The 20,000-nt window shown below is 37.8% G+C and overlaps 1 protein-coding gene across 3 annotated transcripts in view; it reads right to left on the reverse strand.

Annotated features, from left to right (window-relative positions):
- The window catches only part of MYO18B (myosin XVIIIB), a 2,352,406-nt gene that overhangs the window by 341,941 nt on the left and 1,990,465 nt on the right, over positions 1–20,000 (reverse strand). For all 3 annotated transcript variants that reach the window (XM_044068483.1, XM_044068482.1, XM_044068484.1), the window contains one exon: positions 3,754–3,914. In XM_044068483.1, the coding sequence (XP_043924418.1) occupies positions 3,754–3,914 (161 nt within the window). The remainder of the gene's footprint in view (positions 1–3,753; positions 3,915–20,000) is intronic.

Below are 20,000 nucleotides of genomic sequence, written 5' to 3' on the forward strand. Positions count from 1 at the left end.
CAAGCTCTAACATATTGCAACCTTTGAATATTTAAAGTGGTCATTTTTGGTCCTAACATTCCTTACTCATACCAAAAATGTCTTTCTTTGCACAACTTCAAAGCTTCATTCTTTACATTTCAACACATTCATACTTTTCCTTTATACTTTCTCAAATTTTGATTATAATCTGCCTTTTGTCTTATTTGAATATATATCATTAAAAAAGGCTTAGTGCAGGATTCATTAAGGTACCTTTTTCTGATGCAGCAACCACCCTAGCCAAGTGCTGCACCATCTTATACCAAGACGACATGTAGCAACATGGAGGGCTGACCCCATTACTATGTTGAATGCTAATCAGGCACTCTGGAAGAGATGAATATGCTAATTAGCCATGTGTTTTCTCCTTGGAACCACCTTGAGGAAGGCATGTAAACAGCTGACAAATTCAAGAAATCACAATTACATATCATGACCATGGTACAGAAATCAGGGTGGGGTATACACTAGACCACGAGGGATTACCCTTAGAGTGCCATACTAGCACCAATAGCCATATGGAGACCTCCCTTCCCTGATCTGCATACTGCTATTGGTGCTGGGAGTGGGGGGTTACACTAGACTAACAGGGCTAACTCGTAAAGTGCTATACCAGCACCAACAACAGTTCATCATTTGGGGGTACAAGGGATACACAAGACCACTAGTGCTTAATGTTAAAGAACTCTACCAGCAGCAACAACAACAGTCTTAGGAATGGGAGGTGGGGTAAATCATGAGATCACCAGGGATAACAGATAAAGAAGTGCAATAATGGCATGGATATCACTATAGGGGGTGGGGGCACTACTAGACCACCAGGTATGCAAGATACAGAAGTGGTGTAATGGCACAAACATCACAATGGGGATGGGAGTGAGGGGGCCACTGGACACCAGGGATAAATCAAGGATTAAAGTTTTGTAATGGTACCGATAGCAGTATGAAGAGTGGATGGTGGGAGGATACAGTGGACAACCAAGGGATAATACAAACTTACATAATGGCATTTCAACTATTATGGGGTGGGCAGAACCACCACTGGACTGGCAGGTTAGAGACAGGTACCAGAACTGTGGCGTGTGTGTGTGTGTGTGTGTCTGTGTTTGCATGTTGTTTGCACTTGTGTGCGTGGGAGACTGACTGGGGAGAATGCCACTTTTGACACGAGCAGCAGTTTGCTGTTGCAACATGCAGATCAGGACTGATCATCATGGTGTGGTAGTAAATGCAATTCAGAGACATGCGATTTAGCTGATAATGAGGTCTTAGCTCATCTCAGCTAACATCTCTGAATTGCAAATGGACATGTCACAGGAGAAAGAACTTTTGGCATAAGTCACATGGTTTATGCTATGCACTTTAATGAATTTCTTGGATAATCTATTCTGTTAGTTCTTTTCTAATGTCAGGAGTTGTAGTTACATGAATTCAAACAATTTTAAATAAATTATGCTTACTTATTTACTGCTACATATCTAAGCAGTTGCAGTATGATAACTTATTTTCTATTTCTTTTCATTTGCTTTCACTATTGTTCCAGAACATTAATTGTTACCTCTTGGTCAAGGTGTTCTTGTCCCTATAATAGTTACATTTTTTCTCCAGCTTGCATGATATTAGCAAACTTTATGTCAAATAAACAAATTACATCACAACTTACAGTTTTGCAATTTTGTTACCAACAGTCTTCTCATATTTTACCTTGTATTTTTTATATTTATAGCACAGATTGTTCTGTTATCCGTTTTTTCCATTCTTCATCTTAATTAAGCCTTTCATGTTTTTCTTGTGTTCTTTGCTTACTTTTTGCTATGGAAACTTCTCATCCCCCTTGCCTTCCATCACTTACATTATCACCAGTGCTTTGCTCTTACCACCATGTAGTAATTACTCATTTTTTCTTAAGTATTTAATAAGATTAAAGTTTCATCACTTATTGTTTGTCAGGCTAATGTCTTCTTCATTTTATGTCTCATCCCACCATCTATCACTGCTTCTTCTTGTTCAGATGATATCTACTTACCATCAGAAATGTGACTTGTTCCCATATCCTACTACACTCAATGGTTGATAGTTCTCCTTGCCATGATCCCACTCCTAATGTTGTTTATATCTGTCCTATAAAATTTTGAATGAAATACCCGCATCCCCACAACAATAACACATATTTTGCTGAAGTGCATATCAAAGCATGCATTTGTATCTAAAAACATCAATAGCATTATTCAAATGCACCGGCTTATTGTTTTTTGAATACAAATCTACCTAGCTGCCCACAATTCCCACCCTACATGCATATTCTCTGAGTGAAATATTTAAATTGTTAATCTTAGGCACAGCTTCACAAAACTCATTCCCTCCAGTAGAGCTCTTTTGAGTGTGTACCTTTAACTCCTAGTGGGCGTGGCTTCAGCATTTAAAAATTGAAGTTATCACCTTATATTTTTAACAAATACCCATTGACAGAGGTCATATAGCAATGCAATTGTGTTTGCTATCATGTATGCTTCAAGATAAAATTTTCCTATACCTTGTATGTAACATGGTTTTGGAATTATTAATGCAAATATGAACAGGCGATATTTGACGCCTAGAGGAGCAGTAGGGTGTAACTGCAGAAATGCCTGGAGACGTCACTCGGCTGTAGCAGTAGGGTGTAACTGCAGAAACGCCTGGAGACGTCACTTGGCTGTAAGTCTTACACCTCCAATATCAAATATATAAGTTCTAAAGTGCAAAAGCTTTCTTTTCTTTTCTGTATTCAGAAATCCCATAGGTCATAATTCTCCTATGTGTTTTTGTCTTTGTTATTTGTAAACTCCCTAACAAACTTTGCCATCAGTTCAACTGTTTTCACAGTTGCATTAGTGTTCTCCAAACCATGTAAACGTTAGAACGCAATTCATTTAAGTAGCAAAGTCATACTAGAACTCTTTTTTCTCTCTAGGACTATTTACTCTGGAGAGTCTTGAGTCTTTTTCCATATCTAGAGACCTTTGCAACTCATCATGTCAAAGGCACTTTCTAGGCATAATAGAAAGAGACCTATACTAGTCAACTCTTAACTCTGGATAAGTTTCCTTTCTTTTTTATCTGTTTGTAAATCACATGATCCTTCTGGACAAAGTGTCCTTTTCCAGGAATAGTCTGAGACTGTCTAATTAAGTGCCATGCTCTGTCACACAGTAGGTAAATGGAGAGGGAGGGTCGTGGTGTGATCATTTCTTGAATCTTTACCTGGCAACATTGTAGTAGGAGTTGGAACCGTGTATGTATTTTATGTACCATAAGCAAGAATCTTCAGTCCTTCATTTGCTGAATGCCTTCGTCTTCATCTTCACCTCTTATCTATCAATTTATCTGACTCATCTAACATCTCCAATAAAGCATCATATGACACTCCACTCTTACCACACTTATTCCACACCTTCATTTACCACAGTAGCTTCATTAACTTCTTCTCCATAAACAATTTCTTCCTCCATGATGAATCATTCCCTACCCAGAATGCAATCAGTATCAGAATTTCATTGGATCCTGGTACACATTGTCCCTAATCAGGATGAATACAACATTGGTTCTTCCGTGAAAATAGACCACAAGCCTAGTAGGGTAATCTTGTCAAATAAAGATAAATAAACAATCATTCAACTTGTATGTTGAACACATATGCATACATATCTGTAAGTGAGTGTGCACAAACTTTTTAGAGACAGTAATAAATGTTACCTCTCAGAGTCACATCTTTCCATATCTGTCTCATCACTTGACTCTTCCTCGTCTTCTTCTTCTTCTAGGGCTGCCTGTAGATCAGCTATCCTCTTGATTGAAGTTTCAAGATCAGCTTGTAATGTCTCTCTCATGGACGATAGCTCTTCCACCCTCATTTCCTACAAAAGTAGATCCATTATTTCTAAGATTTATGCTCATGATGTGTCTTAGCATGTTCCAAGGAACCATATGTTGAGATCACATTTATCAATAAATTAAAGTCTGGGGCTGACCTGTTGTTTGCCCTCTGCTGCATCATATCTGGAATTATAAAATATTACTAACCATGAATCAGTTTACTCTTGGAATTGTGCATTTTAAAGAGACAAAAACAAGTATGAAAGCATGGAAAAACACACTACATTTATGTGTGTGTGTGTATGTGCATGCGTGCGTGTGTGTGTGTGTGTGTATGTGTGTGTGCGCATGTGTGCGTGCGAGTGTGTGTGTGTGTGCGTGTGGTTTTGTGTGTGTGTGTGTGTGTGTGTGTGTGTGTGTGTGTGTATACACACACACATATATATATATATAGATAGATAGATATAGATATAGATATATATATATATATATATATATATATATATATATATATATATTTACATATGTGTGTATACACAGATATTTATATATAATGTACATTTTTTAGAATGGCGCATATGATAAAAATAGACAAAGCTCACTGATCAAGCTTGTTGTTATAGACTGTTTGCAATTAGAAGTTGGGATTGTATTGTGACTTCATAAACATTTATTTTATTCAGAATTCATAATGTTTAACTTTAATTTAAGTTTAATGTTATCTTATTTGTGCATCTATGTCCAGCATGTAATCATATCCCAAGCCAGCTCTCTCCTTGCTCCCAGAATGAAAGAGCTGCAATCCACCAGTCATTCACACCTTCCACTGCCTGGATCTTCTAAAACCTGAGCCATAATTTGAACTTGAATCATTTGGAATACAGTCGGGCCTTTAGTTCTCTATTTCTCAGGTTCCTTTTCTTGTTGTTTTATATACCTGTTTCTCAAGCTATATAACCTTCATGACAATTAATCTCCTTATGTTTCCAGTGATGCATTTCTTTTCCTTTTCCCTTACAGCCTAGTGAAAAAAATGCCTTTTCTTTGACAGCCCATTTTTAACCTTTTTTCCATGCTACTTTGGTTTTCCCTTTTCATGCTTCCCTATAATGTTCCCTTCTTTTTCTTTCCTGCCTCCTATGGTGATTCATGTTTATGAATCACTCTGTCATAATCACCTCTTCTGTAATCTAGACCCAGGTCTTTATGTTCCTTTTCATGTCCTTCAATATTGCTCTTACTGTGTTGATATTTATGGTCAATGTGAGCCATACAGTTGCACAGTCACATTCTGCTATGAGAAATCTAATTTATAGATCGCTCACCTACTCCATGAAAGTGATATAAGATTTGAGACTCTTTCACTGCAGGTCCTATCCAATATTTTATGTTTGACCCTTTTAGTATCAAATACTTCAATCATTTTGTCTTCTCTGTCCATCTTGGATAGTAAGAACATTGAGTTTCTCAGGGTATGCCTTTTTTTTTCCAATATTCTGACCTTGATTCTATCTATAGCTAGCTTATTATTTATTTATTTTTATTTATTTTATTTTTTTTTTTATTTTACATTTGTTGACCGGGCTAGTCTAACTGGATATGTGTCCATTTTCAGTAGAAGCCCGGGGAGAAAAGCTCCACATAAAATATACAGCACATTAATAATTTAGTTTCAAGACATTAAAGTTCAATTAAAGAAACTAGTCATACAAAACATGTGCTACAAAGTAAATAAGCATATGTGATATAAGACAGTAGAACATAAGATTTTTTTTTGTACCCCCCACCCCCACCCCTGGCCAATCACTGTGGGAAGGAAGTATTTAGAAGGATGAGGAGATTCCAGAACAAAGTTATAAGTAAGGAGTAGCAGGAGAGACTAGTTTAAAGAGAACAGAGTTGGGAGAAATTTGGTTGAGGGGTAGATACACAGAGCGACAGGGGAGAAGTTCATTATGTATATCTTGGGAAGAATAAGTCCGACATAGAGGTAGTGGACTTTAAGAGAAAACTGAGTAGAGGTGGAAAGGCAAAGGAAGAAACAGATGATGATAACTGGATGAGAGAATATTAGCCTGGGTTAGTACAGGGACATAGCCAGTGGCTAGTTAGATATACTTTGTTTCTTTTTGAAAAGTGTAGTACAGGAGAGAGAGGTAAGTTCAGAGGGTAGTAGGTTCCAGCTTTTACCCACTGCATTAGAGAAGAGGGAATCACCTGCTTTATTGTAGGGTTTATGTACAGAAACCAGTAGTTTGTGGGCTGAGTGTAGATTTCTAAGATTATTATATGGGCTGATAAGATTTGTGAGAATTGGTGTTTTACCTGGATAATAAAGGGTTTTATGGGTAATAATTAGTTGTTGAAATAAAATCTGATTGTGCAGTTCAAGCCAGCCCAGTTGCTTCAGATTTTGGCAGTGGTGGGTTCTAAAGGGGGAGCCAGTAGCAAATCTGGCTATGCTATTATAGGAGATTGCAAGCTTGTTGAGGTTAGTTTTAGATAGATTGGTGTATATAGGAGAGGCATAAAAGAGAGTAGAGATAAGGTGGGTAAGGGCAATAGTAGTTCTGGCTGAGTGAGTGAGGAAGGGTTTGATTTTGTAGAGGGAGCCTAGTTTACGGTTAACTGATTTTATTGTGGAGTTGATATGAGTATCATAGTTAAGGCTGTTATCAATAGTGACTCCTAAGAGTTTGGTAGAAGTGTCAAGAGAAATGACTGTGCCGTTTCTGGATTTGATAGAGAAGTGAAATGGGGTAGATTTATGTGTAGGAGTAAATATTAGAAGTTTAGTCTTTTTTGCGTTGAGGAGGAGACTGCGTTGTAAAAAACAATCTTCTACAAGCTCAAAGATATTTTGGGTAAGGGACTGCAGTTCAGAAGGCCCTCTAGCTGAGGATATTAGTGTGGAGTCATCAGCGTATTGTATAGTTACAGCTTGAGGGATACTAATGGATAGATCATTTATAAAGATGGAGAATAGAAGAGGGCCTAAAATAGATCCTTGGGGTACACCAAGGGTGACAGGAAGAGGGGCAGATAGAGTGTTTTCCCAAAGCACTGCTTGTTTCCTGTTATCTAAGTAGAACTTGAACCACTGTTGTGCTTGAGTATCTAGTGAGAGGGGCTTGAGAAGATTCAAGAGTAGTTGATGGTTAACCATGTTGAATGCTTTTGAAAGATCAATAAAGATAGCAGAGGACAGTGTGTAGTTGTTATGGTTTTTGTTAATGTGGACAGAAAATTACAGGAGGGCAGTAGTGGTGATAGGGAAGGGTCAAAAGCCATGCTGAGAGTTAGCTAGTAGGCCATTTAGGAGAAGGTGGTCTAGTAGTTGGTGGTGGATGCATTTTTCCATGATTTTAGCTATGGGTGAGAGTAGGGAAATAGGACGATAGTTGGAAAGTTCAGTTGAGTTGCCACCCTTATGTAGGAGGATAATGTGTGAGACTTTCCAGATAGATGTGATGGTACCTTCTTTAATGGTTCTGTTTATTAGGATCGAGATAGGATAAGCAATAACTTTGGCTGCTATTTGAAGATACTTAGCAGGTAAGAGGTCAGCTGAAGGGGTAGAGGGTTTGAGTTTCTGAAGGAGGGTACAGAAGAGGGATGTAGGGATGGGTTGGAGTTGGAAAGTGGGTGGAGGGGTATAGGAGGGTGAATGAAGTAGAGGATACTGGAGGTAGTGAGTTAGCAAGAGACTGGATAGCTTCAGTAAAGAAGTTATTAAAGGAGTCAGCAACATGTTTGGGAGTGTCTTGGGTAATTCCGGATGGGGTGGGTCTTTGTACAGCCTGGATGAAGGAGTCTATTGATTCCTGACCAAAATTTCTGAGGATTTTGTTGGTTGGCTTGTTGAAGTTGAAAGAAGAAGTTTTTTTTGTCTAATAGTATAGAAGTTTTAGTAGAGTTTCTGAGCTGTTGAAATTTTAAGCACTCAGATGGGTCTCTGGAAGAATGCCATTTGGCCCAAAGTTTGTTTCTTATAAAAATGTTTTGTTTGGTTTCCTTTCTAAGCCATGGTGCAGTTTTGCTGCTATTCCTAAGGGTACAAGAAGGGGCATGGTAGTCTAGGATTTCAAGGAACTTATTCCTCTTGCTTATATTAGATGACTGTAAACTAGGTTGATAAACCAGTCACTTCCTTATACAAACTTTATTGACAAGGTGGTTATTTTGGATCTTTGAATTCTTCCCCTCTTTTTGCCAGTTTAGTTTTACTTCTCTGTTTTCTGCTTGCTCTGTCATCTCCTGCTCTGAAGACTGTTTGTTTGAAACCCTGACCATTATTCAGATGTTGTAGTTGAACCCTTGACTATGATTCTGATGGCCTAGGATTGGCTGAAACCCTGATAATGGTTCAGATGACCTGGGACTTGCTGAAACCTGACTATGATATGAATGTCCTGTGGGTGGCCAAAGCCCTGATGACTTGGGTGACTTGCGATTAAGAATCCATGAAACAATTTCTGAAACTGATACTGGGTTGCCTTTCACTAAAACAGAAGTGACAGACTGTTCTTAACTTGTAACAATATTTTCAAGGGATAAATAATTTCTAATTATTTTCTATAAATTAACTTTATGAACTAGCCATGTGCATTATTTTAAAGAATGTTGATAAAGATGAATTTTACTTCATACCATTTATTACTGGAAGCTGAGGTTATCAACTAGAATAAGATTTACCTGTAGCACTCAAGACAAACTGAAAACTGAAAGTTAATATCCAGCAATGAAAGTACACAGGTAGTATAAAAGCATGAATTCTTAAAATTTTATGTGTTACCTGTCTAGATCATATCATCACTGATCATGGTATCCACATGCTCACAATTACTATCCTGCCTATTTAGATCCATCCATCTAAATGAACTCCATTGTAGGAAGAACCTATATCATCAAATCAAATGAACCTGAATCTCACTGCATTGTTTCAAATACATATGCAATTCACAACACATCAAACTTAAAAATAAAATAGGTTGCACATATTTTTTACAAGTAAGTAGAAAAGTGCCAGTACTCTTCCAGCATCATGTTCTTTATACATACTAACTTCAAAAGAATATAACCACGAAGAAGAGCAGAGTAATGGGCAATTTGTTAAACTAATTTCTTCCCATCTGATGACTTTGAAGAACAAGCCATAGTTAAGTAAATCACTAAGTTGTATAACTTTGAAAGCCATCTAAGGATACACTACATTATTTCACATAACAAGATGGCAATGGCAGCACTTTGGCAAATTAATGAGCACACTTGAACATCTATGGCTTCTATGATTGTTTGAATGGGGCATATGTTTAGATGACTTTGTGCTTTACTGTGAGAGATATTACAGTTACTAATATAAACTGACAATCTCCATTGTTCCAAAAGGGCGGCCACAGTGGTGCAGCAGTTAGCATTGTCACCTCATAGCAAGAGGTTCTCTGGTTTGATCCTCAGCTGGGGTGCCTTCTGTGCAGAGTCTGCATGTCCTCCCTGTGGTCGTGTGGGTTTCCTCCAAGTGCTCCGGTTTCCTCCCACATCGCAAAGACATGCTGTAAGTGGATTGGACACTCTAAATTGGCACTAGGCATGAATGCGTGTATGTGCCTTCCATGGAAGGCTGGGTGCAGGGCTGGCAACTTGACAACATAAAACTCCACTGCCAATCATGAGCGGACAGGTGATCTGCTGTGGTGATCCCTAACCAGGAAAAGAAGGAAGAAGAAGAAGTAGAATCTCCATTGTTCCAAAAAGCATTAACATTGGCACAGAGGGAAATAGATTTTTTTCCTTATTTAACATAAAGTATAATTCCTCCACTATGTTTCTAATGCTCTTTGTATTTGAGAAATATGACATTTCCCTAGTACAATTAAAATCAGGATTAATGCAAAGACTTGGAAGATTTCATACACTTGTTTAACTGTCCCTTGAAATGAAATGTAAAATTTTAGAGATTGTGACAAAGATGCTTTTTATACCTGCCACACTACTTACATTGTTAATATGATAATCATATTTACAAAATACAGCTTTGTGGCTAAAAAAATACTTCACTGTATGCATTGCATTTTAACATCTGTTTGTAATACTTTAGTCTTTTGTCCATGAAAATTAAAAGTGCAAGTATGAACAGCAGCATTTCAGACTAAACTATTTTTGTATATAAGTAATAAAACGCTATATTCTTATTATTGCTTTGGAAACTGAAGCTCTTAAAAAGGAAGCAGAAGCAGTTTTTTTAGACCATTCCAAGTATTACATAAAACATATGTGTTGTCAATCCTACCAAAGATTTTGGACGTACAATCATGTTGTAGAATGCAGTCCATGCTACCTATGTGACAGTGGACTGGATGTGGAGAGGTTTGGGTAGATGAAATGCTATAGCATAAGAGTGGACTTCATTTAAGATTAGCTTCCTAGAATTATCACTGTCCATATACATATATCACTAGCCCATAGCTAATTTTAATATTAAGTAATTATAGTTTCATTAACTTGGTTGGCCCTACTGAGCAGATCTTGTTTTCAGGGAGGACCTGGGAATAAAGAAACTAAAGTAGCAGCTTTTAAGATAGTATATGAATCTACATAGTATAATGGGAGAAAGAGCTACATATACAACAAAGTAATACCCAAAACAAAAGTCATAACAGAAGTTAATTACTGGATATACTTATAAAAGAGTAAAGTGCATAGTTTAATAATAACAGAGAGCATGATGACAGAAAAAAAAATAATTGAGATATGCAATATTTCATGTACATTTGAAATTTACAATGACATATTATGATGAAGGAGCACAGCATTCAAATTTTGAATTAAAAAAATGAACAGGAAAGAGTAACGCTTGGGTAAAAGTTGACAGGAGAGAACATAGTAAGATAAGTGGAAAACAGAAAGCAGAAAGACAGGGTAATATGCTGCTGCAAATAAAGAGTTTCAAGGGGAGTACTGAATAAGTATAGTGTAGAGAGTAGGAAAATAGTGGTTAAGACTGTGAGAATAATTACTAAATATGGAGTAAGAGAAGAGTATTTGGAGGAGGAAAGGTAAATAGCACAATACAAAAAAGATGCATAACAATTCAGGAGTTAAGAACTATGAGATAAAAAAAAGAGAGTAAGAAGAAACAAGGTATTTGATGTAAACCGCAGAGAGGATGAGAGGCACGTCTTAGTAGTAAGATTGTAACTATCGATAACATGTAAAGGTTGAGAGTGGGGGGTTGTTTTTAAGTACAGTATTGGAGAGATACAAGTGAAAGAAAAAGAAAGGGTAGTAGTCTGAGAGTGATATTTTTGCCCAGGAGTCCTTCTGTGATTTATTACTATAACTAAAAAGTGTAACTAGTTATGCACTGAAATTGCTGAGTTTAAATAATGAAATAAATGTTCACATTATATGTCAAATGAAGTTTGCATTTAATAAGACTATTTGATATTTACCATTATTCTACAATTGGCCTTTGTGGTATACAATCCAGATAAAAAAGGGCCCCTGCAAGGTATCTAGGGATCCTGAAACAGGGCAGAATAAGGGATGAATGTTAACTAGTTTAAATTTGTCATGTTAAAACAAACACTTTAGAATAGGCATCAAGTTGAGGGACAGAATCCTGAAAGAGATGTACAATGCTTCAAGAAATGGAGTTTATGAAACTTAACTGAAAATGGGGGGTGGGGTCTTGAAATCCATTTTGTTAGTATATAACTATATGATTGTGGTCAGAGAGACCTGATCATAATGTTGTAGTGCATGGACATTTATTTTTTTCCATATGCTGCCAGTTACTGAGAAACAGTGTATACGAGGGCTACTTTAAAGCTTTGAAAGCTGTAGGACTCTTAGTGCTGTCATAATATTGTTGCACATGGAGCTTTTGCTGTTCTAGTATATTGTGACAGAGAAAGAACAAGAAAGACAGAAAGGAGAAGCTTTATGAGTGCAGCTTTTTACAACTTTGCATGCCACAACATTTTTAGCTTCACAGACAGCCAGAAGCAAAGTGTTCCTTTCATCCTGTAACAACTTTCAAACTGTAATAAACTTTGCACCATGATACACATAAAACAGTGCAGCAGCACTGAGTGCATTGCAGCTTTTAAAACTGTTTCAGATTCTCAATGCTTTTCAGTGATCACTGCTGTTTATGCTGCATGAGATTATAGCATAGCAGCTGTACAGATGTGCTGAAGAATACTTTCTTATGCACCTTTTTTAGAACACTGCTTAACAAGGCTAGCCTTTTACCAGTTTCTAAAAGAACAGCTGTGAAAGGGATTAAACCATCTGCCCCAGTTCTAGCAAATTCAAATCATGAGTTACTTAACCAGTCTTACATAGTTCCTTGGGTTGAAGTTCCAGTGGGCTTGTATAAATATGAGTGAACTCATTTACAGGCATGAGCCCATATGAATAGCTTTACTGAAGAAACAGTTTTATCGATTGAAGCTCTACACTGTCTCACACCCAAATTAGTATTTGAAGTCACTGGGTAACTCAAAGGAAACAGTAAAATTTGAGTAGAAGTTTGTTTATTTAGCTTTATGTGCAATGGTGCTATGCCAGTGACATCCCTGTTAAACCAAGTTTTATTAGTGCTTGTTGGCACAGGCAGAAAGGATGGATGTGTCCATCCTGAAGAGAGGGATCATGCTGGGTATTCCTGTAGTGAAGTTCTGGTAGAGGCCAGAGATTATGGAAAAAGATGTCATCAGCAGAGCTGTCCGTCTTATGAGCCTGGAGTGTGTGTGTGTGTGTGTGTGTGTGTGTGTGTGTGTGTGTGTGTGTGTGTGTGTGTGTGTGCGTGTGTGTATATATATGTGTATATATATATATATATATATATATATATATATATATATATATATATATATATATATATATATATATACACACACACACACACACACACACACACACACACACATGCTACTCTCCATTGTAGTTCTAGGCTAATGATGATGTCAGTACTCATAGGGTCTTGTACTAAATAAAAACAGCCTCCTAACAGTGATGGCACAGCATACGTGGGACTGGTTAGTTGAGCCCTCACACCTGGAGGAATGCGCAAGGGATAGAGCAGTAGAAGGGAAGCTTTTTGCTATCCAAAAAAAAAATATATATATATATATATATATATATATATATATATGTGTGTGTGTGTGTGTGTGTGTGTGTGTGTGCAGCAATCAATCTACTATGGAGTTTTCCTCTAATTATTTTTCTTTACTTAGTCACAACCCTTAATTCAGTGATGCAGTCAACAGTCAACTTGTGGCACAAGCCACACATACGCATACACACACACACACACACACACACACACACACACACACACACACACACACACACACACATATTATAATTATTGCTTAGCAACTTAGAATGTATGCCATCATATCACATGAACTGATTTGCAATGTAGCACGGTTTGTCATGTACTCATTCTGTGTTTCCAAGTAAAGAGAGCATCTGCATTTTCAGCTGTGTGTCTCTCATACATTCTTAATTGGACTCCATACACAAAACAGAAACCTAAGAACGTAAATCATATTTCTGGAATATTTCACTTCCTTGCATTAATAAAGGTGTTCAAGCAAGATTGCCATGACTGTCACAGCTAGTTATTGCGATACATGCAAGGAAAATAGACTACTACCCATTTATTGTACTGGAATTATATTTTAAGTTAATTGCAGAATTCTAGCTAGGTATTTTCTTTAAGTAACATTCACAAAACACTTTGCAGTAACTCCAAATGTTTGCAGGGCCTGAACTTTTCTGGCAGATCTTGAAGCATTTACATTTGTTGAGGCTGATTGGCTACAACTGCCAGTAACTGGGCCAGTAAAGAAAATAGTAACTTTCACAATGGATCCATGTTTTTCTTGCTACAGCAGTATATTAAAGTAGTAATTCTATGCACATATAAACTAAAATACAGTGAAGTTCTTTTATGTAGAGCTGACTAAATTATTTAACTGGATATCATTTTTACATCTGCATCTAAAGAAACTCACGGGAAGCACTGCATAGTAAATATCGTTGTTCTGAAGTTAGCTATAAATAATGTTAACACAGGCCTAGGAACCAGTAGTTCTGCAAGCTCTCTGATAAATGATCATGCTTAAACTGTCTTGATATATTATACGGCTTCACATTAGATAAGTAATCCGAATGGTCAATGTTACAGATCATTCTTATCAGAGAAACTACATCCACTGCCAAGTAAGTCAAAGTGCACCAACAATACTATCTGAACTATAATTTTCAGCAAGATGTATCGCAAAAAACAAAGAAGCTGTGTATTAGACAACATATCTTTAGTTCAATATGCAGCTTTAGCATTTTTCTTGGAGAAAGAAAGTATATGTAACCAGTTTACAGGAAATACAGACATTTATGTAGAGGTATTTGCTTTAATTGTTTGCACAGACAGCAAAATGGCAGAGATGGTTAAATGAATGATAAATTAGAGAGATCATTGCAGAACAGATACTCTGAAATCTTGTTTGTTTATAATGAAATAAGTTTAATAATAATGAAAATATATTATATTTGCATCAGTGTATGCCCTTCTTCAGACTATCCAATTATGATTTTATGTTTAATCAAATGAATTGATGTGGAAAACAAGCGGATTCACTCAAATGTTTATCATCTATAATATGTGGTATTTTCTTTTATGTCAACAGCTTAAAAGAAGTTAAGGTTGTATATATCTTTAAATGCACATGGTTATTATTCAAGGTATATTACAATACTGTATAGCAAAGTATGATTAGCTCAGCAGAGATAATCTTAAAGGTTAGATCAAGGTGAATTTATATGAATTTTAAAAGCAAGAATAGGAGTTAGTTTAATGTCCAACATATGAAGTCACAAAGCAGTGCACACAATCTTGGTTAAATAGATGACATGGAAATTAACCATTATGTTAAGTATTAATTTATTTATTAAAATGTGATAATCAATTATTTGGCATAATACCTTTTGGTCATTAGACTGAACATTAATATATTACAATTAATTCTGTCTCGAGTCATGTTATCATTCAAACAGTGCAATTCATTAGAATGGTTGCCTTGTGTTCTGGCAAAAGTAATGCAAGGTCATAATAATGAATAATTAATAAAACAAATCTGTACATAAAATCTATTTTACTTCTCTTGCAATGTGTAACTACAGTGTATGTTGACACTGTGTCAAAATGATTGATCTGCAGCACTACATTGGCAGTGCTTTCAAATGTAAGGTGTTGGGTGCTCCTAATTCATTCATTCTTTTTGTGTATATTCCTGTTCTGCCAAATGAAGGACAGTTTTAGCCAGCTAGTGTGTCTATTACAATTAAACTATTAATTGTCTGTCTGTTGCTCTCTCTCTCTGTCTCTCTCTCTCTATATATATACATATATGTATATATATGTATAGATATATATATATATATATATATATATATATATATATATACACACACATCTATGAAATTCAAACCCTGAGCATTTATATATTTATTTATTTACACTTCACTCTCCATCATTTACAGTATATGGCCCTCTTTGTTGTTTTAGATAGTGTGTCTATCTTCTTAAACTCATGTATGTACACATGCAATAAAGACTAGAATACTTTTTACTATGACTTTTGTCACTTACAGGCCACACTGTCCCTTTTCCTTTTCTTTAGTCTAGCTTAGATGTTATGTGTTCCTGCTCCTCGCCAAAACCCACTTACAAAACAAGCAAACAATTTACAAAACTGCTTTGCATATAATCTGTAGCGTATCATATCCTCTGTTTACATTTGTCCCCTTACACAAACTTCACAACCACCAGTACTAGTCTAATGTATTATTCTCAGTTTTCCCTTCAGGATCGTCCATCAGTTAATCCATTTCAGATCAATCAGAATGCACTTCTTACTTTGCTGTTAACCATGATGCATAGAGAATACACTAACTACCTTTCCTGCTCTTTAGAGCTCTCTTCTCACTATCCAGGGAGCAAAATACATACCGTATTTATTGTCCTACAATATACATATAAAATGTCATCTTCATCAGTATACTTGAATTTATTTTCAGATTTGTCACACTGTTTCTTTTAATCCAGTCTTCTTTCCTGGTTTAATTTTGGTTAGTTACATTGCTGGAGCCTTCCTGTGCTCTGACAGAGTGCTCTTCAAACTATCTAGCGATATACAGAGCTGAGTATATTTTTCTGGCACTTCAGAGTTGTGTTCTGGTAATTGTTGTTTGACTAATTTTATATCATTGCTGGCTGACTTCAGAGTTGTGCACTGTTATTTTTGCTTCACTGTATAGTTTTTCAAATCTCTGCTGAAGGTGTTTTTCCCCCCTCCCCCTATTTCTCCGTGTCTTAAGTTTGTATAACTGGTTTTACATCCTGTGTGTTATCTGACTATCTCAAGGGTTACTTGCATAAAATTAGACCATCCTAGTAACAGTCTACATATCATTGCTGGAGCCTTCCTGTGTCCTGACAGAGTGCTCTTCAAACTATCTGGAGATATACAGAGCTGAGTATATTTTTCTGGCACTTCAGAGTTGTGTACTGGTAATTGTTGTTTAACTAATTTTATATCATTGCTGGCTGACTTCAGAGTTGTACACTGTTATTTTTGCTTCACTGTATAGTTTTTCAGATCTCTGCTGAAGCTGTTGGTTTTCCCATACCCACCCTCTCTATTCCTGTCTTGTTTAAATTTGGAGACTTTTACAGTTGCCCATCCCTACTGTAGATTTGATCTGGGACACTCCCCGCAGTCCCATCTCTTTACCTCATTCTACCTAATAGACTCCTTCTGCACTTGTATTTAGTCATTTTTAATTTAATTGCATTTTTTAAACTGTTTGGTCTAACATTGCTACATACTCAAGTGTGCTAGCTTGCACTGCATTTGAATTGTTTTTACTGCTGTTTTAGATACTTTTCTGTATATATAGTAAAAAAAATACCTTTCCTGTAACTAGTGTAATCCAGATTCAGATTTGCTGCATCCAGGACTGTATGTAAGCTTCTGAGCCCCCCCCTCCACCAAAGCTTTCTGTGTTTGAGGAAGCCTTCTAGCTTATCAGTGGGAGTGGTAAGCACTAGGTAACCTATCCACCACATAAGGAGTGGTTCTGGCCCAGAAATTGTAGTTATTAGCCGTTTGGGCAGTTTTTCCATCTCTCTCAACATTCTTTTTTAAAAGCCCGCATTTGCACTTGTTTCCCCCCTTTCCTGTAACAGGTTTAGTCCAGATACAGATTCTTAGTTTTAGCACTTGAATTTGCTTATTCATGATCAGCACTTGTTCAGAACTTGTAAGCACTAAGTAGCCTACTAATTACTACAGCACTCAACCTCCCTCATTACCTAGAGGAAAACAGTTTTGGTACTTACTTTCCTCACTTGCTTAGAGAAAAACAGCTCTTGTACTCACTTTCCTCACTTATCTAGAGGAAAATAGATTTTATTCAGGCATGTCCAAGGGTCAGCTCCCAGTGTTCTCTCCTGTCTATCTGATGAATCTGGGCATCTTGGGGCAATGTAGAAATTGCCTCATGTACACAGACAAACCTTTTCTCCTACCACCCAACATTACAACCTGTGAGAGATGCACTTATCTAGCCAAACTGGAGGTAAAGCTCTCTCCAATCAAGACTGAACTTGACAGTCAAGAGGAGAAGGTAAGCACTTGCACCACACCACACTCATCCCATAGTCTCACTAAATCTACACCACCAAAATCCACACATAGAAACACAAAAACATTCACTGAGGCTCTCAATAATAATCTGCTCAAGCAACAGAAACCTCCAAAGCAGAAATGCAAGCAACCTCCACCCCCGACACAACCCAAATGACACAAAGCCCGCAGACTCAGTGTGCCACTCAACCACAGCCAGTAAGGCAAAACAACGTACCCAACACACTTGTCAAGGTAACTCTATAGTCAGGCACACTGATGTTCCACTCACCAGGCTAAACAAGGAGAAGGTTACTCTCAGCTGCCTGTCGGGTGCCAGGATCCACCAATTAACCCACGCACTCAGGTCACTCCACAACAAGTACAAATATGACTGTCATTGTCCATGTTGGTGTGAATGACCTGAGATGTACCTCCCTGGACTACATGAAAAGAGACATGGAAGAGCTCTCCAATCTTGTAGCCCAGGCAGGCATGATCCTAGCCCTGAGTAGCATTCTGCCATCACCCAGAATGATGCCGCAGTACAAGGACAAAATGATTGACTTCAACAATTGGCTAAGCTTCTGGTGCCATTCTAAAGGGATCCAGTATCTGTCTGCCTGGGATAACATGGTCGACAGACCACGATGCTTTGCCAGAGATGGCCTGCACCTGTCACCCCTGGGATTCCGGATAATGGCTAAGGTTCTTGCCGGCCCTATAGTGTCTTTTTTAGGCAAGGTTCAAATGACAAAGTGACCACCATAACAGGAACAGGCAAGCAAAAACTGAGGGTAATGCTACTCAATGCTAGAAGTCTAAATCTCAAAATGCACTCACTCGAGGCACTCCTTAAAATGGAGAACATTGATATCTGTGCAGTGACTGAGACCTGGTTCAAGGCTCCTGAGAGCACCCCTGCACTACCAGGCAATAACTCATACCACACTTTTCGGCCATGTAACCTGGACCGGAACATCAAAGGCAGAGGTGTGTCCATATTCATTAAGGATATCCACACCTCCAGGCTAGTTGCTTAGCAGAATGCAGCCGAGGTTATCCAAGTGCAACTAACTCTGGGCAAAACTGCAATCCAAATTGTAGCTTGCTACAGATCACCCACCATGCCCCAGGATTCCCACTCCTCTTTTCTTTATGTACTGGAAAATATTAGGGTTCAACCAAACACCCTAATAATGGGTGATTTCAACTACCCCACCATTAACTGGGTAAACTACTCATGTACCAACTCCTTCGCTCATCACTTTCTGGAATTCATAATCTCCAGTGCCCTGGATCAACTAATCCACACCCCCACCAGGGGCAACAATATCCTAGATCTAGTCATTACCAACATGAGTGACCGGTGTTCCACACCTGAAGTCAACACCTCATTGGTCCAGTCAGACCATAAGCTAATTACCCTAGATATCCACATCCTGCCCCCACCCCCCATTAAGGAAATCATGGTAAAACATTTCTCCAAAGCCAAATTCATGCCTCTTAAGACAGAAGTGGTGAACTTCATGACACACATGCAGATGGACAATACAGTTGCGACTACTGAATCCTACACAATTTCACATTATAAGCACTTACATGAGTGCATGGATCGTGCTATCCCAAACAGAACCAAGATGCTATCCTCCAAAAAAAGGAAGCCAATCTGGTGGTCCCTTGCCATAAACAAACTGTACAACAGAAGGAAGAAACTGTTGCAAAAGAGAGTAAAATCCCATGAGTGGAGGAGCTCCCTGGTCAGCCTCAGTAAGAAGCTCCGATCCCTGATAAAATCCTCCAAAGCTAGTTACGAAAACAAAAGCACCACTGATTCTAAAGACAATCACAAAGCATTCTATAGCTATGTCAAGAATCTCAATGGCAACACTCAGATCTGCTCTGAGTTACAGCACAATGGCACTAAATATACAGACCCAACTAATATTACCAACATCCTGGCAGATAGGTTCAGTGCTAACTTTACATCCTTCTCACCCCCTTAAGAGCCCATCTCTATACCGGAAGAATGCAAAGTTCCTATAATCATGGCTGCACAGGTAAAAACCACACTCTCCAAAGTCAAGAACACAGCATCCATGGGACCAGACAACATCCCAGGCTGCGTTCTACATGAACTACAGAACAAATTGGCACCCCACCTAAGTACCATGTTCAATCATAGCCTCACCTCAGGCTTTGTGCCTGCCGAATGGTGCACAGCGACGGTTATCCCACTCCACAAGGGGGGAGCCAGCACGGACCCTGGCAACTACTGCTTCATTAGCCTGACGAGCATGGTCTGCAAGGCCATGGAAAATATCATCATGGAACTTACAAACAGACATTGGTAATCTCCAAACTCTGGACCCCACCCAATTCGGGTTTGTAAAAGGCAGGTCATGTCTCCTAAACCTGATAGAC

This window comes from Protopterus annectens, chromosome 4.part0 (assembly GCF_019279795.1).
Source record: "Protopterus annectens isolate FY-2018-M chromosome 4.part0, PAN1.0, whole genome shotgun sequence".
Lineage (NCBI taxonomy): Eukaryota > Metazoa > Chordata > Ceratodontiformes > Protopteridae > Protopterus > Protopterus annectens.